This window comes from Bison bison, unplaced genomic scaffold (assembly GCF_000754665.1).
Source record: "Bison bison bison isolate TAMUID 2011002044 unplaced genomic scaffold, Bison_UMD1.0 scf7180017864249, whole genome shotgun sequence".
Classification (NCBI taxonomy): domain Eukaryota; kingdom Metazoa; phylum Chordata; class Mammalia; order Artiodactyla; family Bovidae; genus Bison; species Bison bison.
The window spans coordinates 66,968-74,570 of record NW_011494821.1 but is presented as its reverse complement, the minus strand read 5'-3'; the positions used below and the strand labels follow the sequence as shown (position 1 = coordinate 74,570).

Below are 7,603 nucleotides of genomic sequence, written 5' to 3'. Positions count from 1 at the left end.
AGTGGCCAAAAGCTCCGTGCGGGGGACGGCGCCTCTTCGCTGCTCGGGGCGTTGGCCCTGCTTCGCGGGGACCCTGCCCGGGCCCTGCGTGCAGCTGTGGAGGAGGCCAAGGCTGCGCGGAAGGGGGGCGGCTTAGCCGGCGTGGGAGCCGGGTCCCATTAAAAACGCTGTTCGTACTAACGTGGAAACTGCTTCTGTTTGCCGATGGGGTGTGGAGGGGACTGCTCTTCCTCCACCTGGGAGACAGGCTGAACCCCTTGGGCCCGAAGAATCCGCGTTCTAGAAGGCCTCCTGTCTGGTTCCTCGCCATCCTCCCACCCTCCTCCAGCACCATCCCTGGCACAGGTCGTTCCATTCCGGCCTCTCCACTTTCCACATCTGTGGCCAGCACCCTTCTTGCCCCGGTGCAACCTCTTGCATCCATCTCCCCCCAGTGCTTATGGTCTTTTCTCTTAAGGGTCAATAGAGGTAATATATTTGCTGAAAAAAGACGTGAAAAGGAGAGAGGTATGGAGACCAGGGACTGACCAATTTGGTTCACACAAAAGCAGAGATATTAAGGAGGCCGGATTTCACCCCAGGCTAGTCCTCGCCACCACCGCTATCCCCCACTTTCCTCATCCAGTGATGTCCTCGATCCCGGGCAGTAGGGTACCTTTCTCCATTCTCGAGGCGTCCACCATTCCATCTACCTAAGCCCAAGCTCTCCCCTCGTGCAGATTTGCCTTCTGTGGAGTCGCCTATTTGTCCCTCCTCCACTGAACCCCGAAACAGGCGGCTCCGGCTGCCTCTAAGACCGTCCCCACTCTCTGGCTCCAAGGAACCCCGGGGTTTCACCCGCCCAGCTCCCCCCACCCCCCACGGCCCTTTCCCGGCGTCTCCGCCCCCTGCCCCGCCCCCGGGCCGGCTCTCGGAGGAGGGGGAGCTGCTGTTGCCGCCGCCGCCGCCGCCGCCTGAGCTTCCCACCGCCGCTACTGCTGCCGCCGCTGCCGCCGCTGCACTCTGTCCAGCCGCCAGGCCCAGTGTTCACTTCGCCGGACCAGGGCGCTCTGCGGAGACACCCTCACTCCTTCCTGGGGTCTGGGACGCCTAGCCGGGCGTGGGGGGAAGCCCCGTTTGCGGGGTACAGGGAGGGAGGAGCCTGGAACCGGAGCCAGAGCCAGCCGTCGCCGGATTGACAAGACAGGACAGGTTGAGGGGCGTCGGGGAAGGAAGAGGGGGTGCTGTAGGCAGTCCCCGGGAGGAAGAGGAAGCCCTGTCGCAGAAAGCTGGGATGCGCTCTGACTTATAGGGGGTCTGTTCACATTTGGGGACCCGTGACAACGTGGGTGCACTCCTCTCCTGGGGGGCTGGTTGGATTGGAGGGCCTGGGATCTAAACAGTACCAGCTGTCCCCGAGGAAATTAAAGGGCTGCCAGAAAAAAAAAAAAAAACAAACACCCAAAACCCCAAAACCTATGCTCCTTATTCCGAGGTGGCAGAGGGCCCTCCAGACAACCACCTGGTGTAACCACTAGGAAGGGCGGATTTGGAGGTGACTTCAAAAGGAGTGGAGGGTAACAAGGTGAGGAAAGGGGCTCAGCACCTGGAACCCTCTGCCACTAGAAATGGGGGTGACTTGGTAAATACTGGTTTTGTCCAGAGACAGGGTCTGGGAACCTCTGCTTGCTGAATGGGGACAGTCTGAATATCTCGAGACATAGTTTTGGGGGGATTTCAGTGAAAAAAGTGGGGGATTCTTCACTTAGAGGGTGGCAAAGGAAAAGGAACCAAGGTTGGGTTCTTCGCTGACATTGGCAGCACCCCAGCAGGAGTGGGGTGAGCGAATATCTCCAAAGCTAAGGACCCACACCCTTAAGATTATAAGAGTGGCTTTGTCAGGAACAGGGGGCCTGGAAATAGGGTGGAAAGGTGCCTGGGGATATTGGAACCACGTCTTGGAAAATCTGAGGGTCTTGCCTTTGGGATAAGGTTAGTGGGGGACAGGGACACAGGAGACTAGAGAAGGGGAGAGTTTTCTGTAGGGGGCAAAAGTCGAGGGTGGGGTCCATTGAGGGGTAAATAGGCTACTGGGTCCCACGAAGCTAGTAGGAGGCCCAAGGGTGGGAGCTGGCGCCTGGGCTGGGGGTCCTCTAGGGTTTATCCTCAGGTCCTGCGGGTAGGGCGGTGAGTCGGGACCGGAGCGTCCAGAGCATGTCCTGGTGAGCGAGCGGGCTTCTCTGGGGGAGGGGGTGCCCAGCGCGCTCCGGGCGCCTGCCGGTTTGGGGGTGTCTCCTCCCGGGGCGCCATGGCGGCACTGGCCAGTAGCCTGATTCGGCAGAAGCGGGAGGTCCGCGAGCCCGGGGGCAGCCGGCCCGTGTCGGCGCAGCGGCGCGTGTGTCCCCGCGGCACCAAGTCCCTTTGCCAGAAGCAGCTGCTCATCCTGCTGTCCAAGGTGCGACTGTGCGGGGGGCGTCCCGCGCGGACGGACCGCGGCCCGGGTGAGTGGCTGGGGCGGGGTCTCCAGGCCTGGGGTCTCTCTGCCTGGGAGGTTGAGGCCAGGAACTCCCGAAGAGCGGGGCCTGACCGAAGTGGGGGAGCTCCCCGAAAATGAAGGGGTGGGCCTGGGCCACCAACTCTCAGCCAGACGATACCTCAGTTTCCCTTTTCTTTCGCCCGTAACCCCGAGTCTCCTTGCTTTCGAGGGCAAGGGGAAGGCACGAGGGGCTAAGCTGGGTGCCCCGAAGCTTGGCAGCTCCTTCTCGCCGCCTCCCCCGTACCCAACACGAGTCCCCACCCCCACCATCCTCCGCCTACGTGCCGGCTCTCGCGATTCTTTCAATCCCGAGTGGAGGGGCCTGGGGGTTCCGGACGCCTGGGTCACCCCGAGGGTTTCTGCGGCTCTGGCAGCCCCGCCCCCGCCCTGGTGCTCCCGCTCCTCCGAGCTGTGGCTCCGTTCCTCCTGGCCGAGCTTGCCTGGCTCGGCGCCAATCTCCCCAGCTCTCCCCCGGGTGTCCTTGCAGCTACCTCTCCAGCCCGCCCCTCTGTGCGCCCTCCTCCCGTGACCTGCGCTCCAAGAAAGGAGCTGGGCAACCCCCCCCCGGCGACCCCCCCTACGCGACTCCAAAATCGGGCTTCACGGGCTCAGGGGACCCTCTGCTATGAGGGACTCAGACACAGTACACTGGGAGACCCGCACGGAGACTGAGGGTCGTACCACCTACGAGAGGGTACCGGGAAGTCGGCCGGGAGCAAGCCTCGGGGGACGAGAGTTGTGAGGGTTGGCGTGTGGTCCCCGTCCAGGTGCGACAGTCAGGGAGTCCCTTTGGCCTCTCTTTCCCCCGCTCCCAGCTCCCCTAGGGAGAGACTGCCCCCCTCCGCGGTCCTTCTCCCCCCTCCGCCGTCGGCCCTCCGTAGTGGTACGGTCCGCAGCCCACCCTTTGAGTGGGACCCGGTCCCCACGTGATTCAGCCTGCCTCGCCAGCTCCCCGGCCCCCTCCCCCATTTCCTTGGTGTGGTACCGAATGTCCCCCATCCCAGGCGGGTTACCTGGCTGAAGGGGAGAGGCTGAGGCTCAGGGAGGGCTGGGCCCCCGCGAGCCAGTAGACTGACAGACAGACAGACAGACAGATGGGTCAGTGTCAGACAGGCCGGCGCTGGGCCAAGGAGAGGCCCGCGCCAAGCAAGCGGCAACCGCAGCAGCAGGTGCTGAGTCAGCATCAGACCCAGTCCCACCCCCATCCCTGAGGAGGCGCCCCTACCCAGTGGTCACCTTACTGCCCCCACAGTCGCACACACACTGCCCTTTCAGCAGGCCTGCCAGTCTCTCTCTGTCCTCTACGTTTCCATACATCTCTGCCCTCCTCTTCCCTCTTCTCCCCTCTCCCCCTTATGGTTGAGCTGTAGGGTAGGAATTAAGCGTTTAAATAAATTTCAATAAATTAAACTGAAAACTGGTTAGAGGCAGCAGAAGGGACCCACACCCCAGCTTCCTCTGGCGTCTGAGAGAGGTGGGAAAGAGCTTGCTGGGAGGGCCCTGGGACCGACCCTCTTCCTTCCCTCCATTCTCTTTTTCTTTCTCTCCTCTGATCCCGCCAAGTGTAGGAATGTTTCTGGGAACAGAGATGTGATGTTCCAAGATGAATGTCTCTCTCTCCAGAACCTCAGCTCAAAGGCATCGTCACCAAACTGTTCTGCCGCCAGGGTTTCTACCTCCAGGCGAATCCCGACGGGAGCATCCAGGGCACCCCAGAGGACACCAGCTCTTTCAGTGAGAGGGGAAGCCAGCTGCCTGGTGGGAAGGGGGAGAGTGGGCACAGGCCATGACAATACTATTCCCGCTTCAGGATCCATTGGCTCTTTGACTCCCAAGGGAAGAGCTGGAACTGGAATGGGTGTGTGTGTGTGTGTGTGCTCAGATAGGAGTTGGAGGTCTGGGGTACTGAGGCTCCCTCTCTCTACCCCCAGCCCACTTCAACCTGATCCCTGTGGGGCTGCGAGTAGTCACCATCCAGAGTGCCAAGCTGGGTCACTACATGGCCATGAACGCTGAGGGGCTGCTCTACAGCTCGGTGAGACAAGGGGGTGGAGTGGCCTGGGGTCTGGGGACTCCTCTAGGACAGACTTCCCAACTACAAGTATTTTGCAGCTCAGAGCTCCCTATCCCTCCAGCTCTTGCCAACACCCTGTCCTCACTGCCCACTCAGGAGCACCTACTCTAGATTCCCTTTAATCTCTCCTCCTTGAACAGCCCCCGGTGTACCCCCAGGCTTTTGAATGTCCAACTCCTTCAGGCTTTTAGGATCCCTGTGTCTCCTCCTACCTCCTCGAAACTTCATTATTACTCACTATCCCAGAGTCATTTGGGATATTGGGAAAGGATTCTGGAATTCCTCCAAGCAGGAATTCCCTCCAGGTCCCCTGGATGGTGAGAGGTTGGGAATGGAGTAGATTAGAGAGAATGTATCTTCTTATTCCAGGCCCCCAGAAGTCTAGTTCCTGGCCTTTGGGGGCCACCAGACTCTTTTTCATCCTCCTTTTGTCCCAGTTCCTGCATGGACTCAGAAGTTGGTTCTCCTCACCTCAGATATATGGATTGCATCCTGCCTTGTTCTTCCCAGGGCTCCCTTCTAGTCCAGTGATGTGTCTTTTTGTCTCTCTGTCTGTGTGTGCCTTTCTGGGTCTTTGTCTCCTCAGCCGCATTTCACAGCTGAGTGTCGCTTTAAGGAGTGCGTCTTTGAGAATTACTATGTCCTGTACGCCTCTGCTCTCTATCGCCAGCGCCGTTCTGGACGGGCCTGGTACCTGGGCCTGGACAAGGAGGGCCGAGTCATGAAGGGAAATCGAGTCAAGAAGACCAAGGCAGCTGCCCACTTTGTACCCAAGCTCCTGGAGGGTGAGTATGGACCCTCTGGGAAGAGACAGGCCACATGGGAGGGTATTGACCTTGACATGGATATTTAATGACATACAGCTCAGGGGTTATAAGTGTTTTAAGAAGATACCTGTTATGACAGGCCAAGCCAGGAAGACTTTGGCCTTGAGGGATTTGGGGAGATCTCCTTTTGTGGGTTGGGGTTCCCAGAGGCTGCATGGAGGGGAAGGGAGCCTATTCAGAGCCCTCTGGGTGCCTAACTCTCCTTCCTGCTCCTCTCTCCCCACTTCACAGTGGCCATGTACCGGGAGCCTTCTCTCCACAGTGTCCCTGAGACCTCCCCTTCCAGTCCCCCTGCCCCCTGAAATGTCATCCCCGGACTGGAGGCTCCCTGCACTCGCACAGAGCCAGCCACCACCACAGCCTGTCTCCCAGCCCTGCTCCCGGCCCTGCTCTCACCACCGCTGCCACACTCATACCCTGTGCAGCCAGGTCCCACCAGGTGCTCTGCCCTGAGGGAGCCTAGGGGCCACTGTGACTTCTGGGCCTGCTGAGACCCTCAGACTCTTAGGCCCAGGGTTGGGGGTCAGAGAGGAAGATGTCTGGAAATGGTCCTGGCTGATCACTTCTTTTCTTCCATGCTCACCCCTCCAAAGCCTTTTTCTGAGATGATGCTGGGGGTTCCAAAACTGATAGAACCAGGGCATAAATCCTCCCCATCCTGGGCTCAGCCAGTTCCTGGAACCCTTTTCCCTTTTCATTGCCACTGAGCCATAGATCTGTAGGTCCACTGGCGCTCAGGATCATTCCTTCTTTCTCTACTCCACCTTCTGCCTTGTTCCAGACAGGTTCCAGAACACAAGGCACCCCAGCCAGGGCTACTTCTGCACTCAGGCTCTGTGCTGGAACACAGGCATGCTGCCAGGCTCTGTTCTGGATTCATCAGGCTTCTGTCCTTGACCCAGATGGACCCCTGACTTCAAAATAGAGAGAGGCTGGATTTGAGCCCTGTCCAGCTTTTGGCCTTGGCCTGAACTGGGACCAGTCTCAGATCACCACAGTTTGAACTTTCTTATCCCAGAGACACCCAATTCTAGAGCATGGTGTTCTAGACACATATGGAGCCATACTTCCTTCTGAATCTTAGCTCTATGACATAGACCAGGGCTCTCAGCCCTTTCCTTCAGGATGGAACGGGGGTGCTATGTAGCCATATTATTGCTCTAGAGTAAGTTCTAGACCCACGTTCCCACCTTCTCTAGTAATACCTGTTAAGCATGAGCTCTAGAAAGGACCCAGCTATGATTCACAAAAAACTAAGTTCTAGATGGATCAAGAACCACTTCTTGTTTTTCCTAGATAATTTTCTAAAACTCTTAGTCTGCCTGTAGAATGCTAACCTTATTTTTACATGCAGTTTCTAGTTCCTACAGCTCAGTTGGGGTCCTGTCGGGAAACAGTCTGAGGAAGGGCAAAGGAGTTTCGGAAGGAATCCCTGGCTCATAGTAGGGCAGCTAGGATGGGGAAGGGACCAGAACCATGGAGTGACTGGACCTGTGCCTGGGTTGAAGGGACATGAATACGTAGCTACCTCAGCAGGAATTCCTTCCAGGTCCCCTTTAAAGCTGAGGTCTTTAGGGTAATAGGTCTGGAATAAAAAAGACAAATGTGACTCCCACCCACCCACAATGAAGAGACCTCAGTTCAGCAATAAGCCCCACCCTTCTCCCCTACAGATCAGGCTAAGGAGGGTGAGGGCCTCTTGGGTTCTAAACCTCATACACCCCCACAAGCTTCTAACTGAATAAAATTTGCTTTACCTAAGAGCTTATAACTTCAGCTGGGTTTTAAGTACCCAAAAAGGGCCTGACTAGATTTTTCTGAAAACATGCAGAGAGCTCAGGGCAGGCCTGAAAAAGATCAGAAGCCCATCAGTGAACTGGGAGGGATACTCTGGGTGGTGGCAGACTTGGTAAGAGTAGACTGAAGAGGCATTAAAGGCAGACTTGGGCAGAGTAGACTGAGGAGGCACTAAAGGGAGGGGCTAGGGCTCAGAGGCAGGTTGCCTTTCCTCAGGCTCTTTTTACTTCTGGCTTGTCCTAAGAGGGGTGGATGCTCCCCTCACCCACACAGACCCCGCTCAGGCTCCACCCATCTCCTGGATCTGCTCCCAGGGGACCGGGTCTCTACTCCACGCTTTCTCAATTAAAGACGATTTATACAACTGAAGTGTTGTCTGTCATCTGTGGG

The 7,603-nt window shown here is 57.8% G+C and overlaps 2 protein-coding genes across 3 annotated transcripts in view; both read left to right on the top strand.

The window, feature by feature from the left end:
• The window catches only part of TMEM102 (transmembrane protein 102), a 2,403-nt gene extending 1,987 nt beyond the window's left edge, over positions 1-416 (top strand). Inside the window, exon 3 of the mRNA XM_010847316.1 lies at positions 1-416. This exon is cut by the window's left edge and continues 27 nt beyond it. Within this exon, the coding sequence (XP_010845618.1) occupies positions 1-162 (162 nt within the window). The 3' untranslated portion in view covers positions 163-416.
• A 510-nt stretch (positions 417-926) lies between these two features.
• FGF11 (fibroblast growth factor 11) lies at positions 927-7,577 on the top strand. Of its 2 annotated transcripts, none has more exons than XM_010847315.1 (5): positions 927-2,480; positions 4,139-4,249; positions 4,447-4,550; positions 5,260-5,374; positions 5,648-7,577. In XM_010847315.1, exons 1-5 carry the CDS (start codon positions 2,288-2,290, stop codon positions 5,716-5,718), a joined length of 594 nt encoding a protein of 197 aa, XP_010845617.1. In that variant the 5' UTR covers positions 927-2,287; the 3' UTR covers positions 5,719-7,577. The 2 variants fall into 2 exon arrangements, with proteins under 2 accessions (XP_010845617.1, XP_010845615.1); XM_010847313.1 differs by having other exon boundaries at positions 5,176-5,374.
• The last annotated feature ends 26 nt before the right edge of the window (positions 7,578-7,603 follow it).

Coding starts and splice junctions, on each gene's coding strand:
- FGF11 (XM_010847313.1), top strand. CDS start 2,288: ATGGCGGCACTGGCCAGTAGCCTGATTCGGCAGAAGCGGGAGGTCCGC. Junction 2,481..4,138: donor GCGGACGGACCGCGGCCCGG/GTGAGTGGCTGG, acceptor CTCTCTCTCCAG/AACCTCAGCTCAAAGGCATC. Junction 5,375..5,647: donor TGTACCCAAGCTCCTGGAGG/GTGAGTATGGAC, acceptor CCCACTTCACAG/TGGCCATGTACCGGGAGCCT.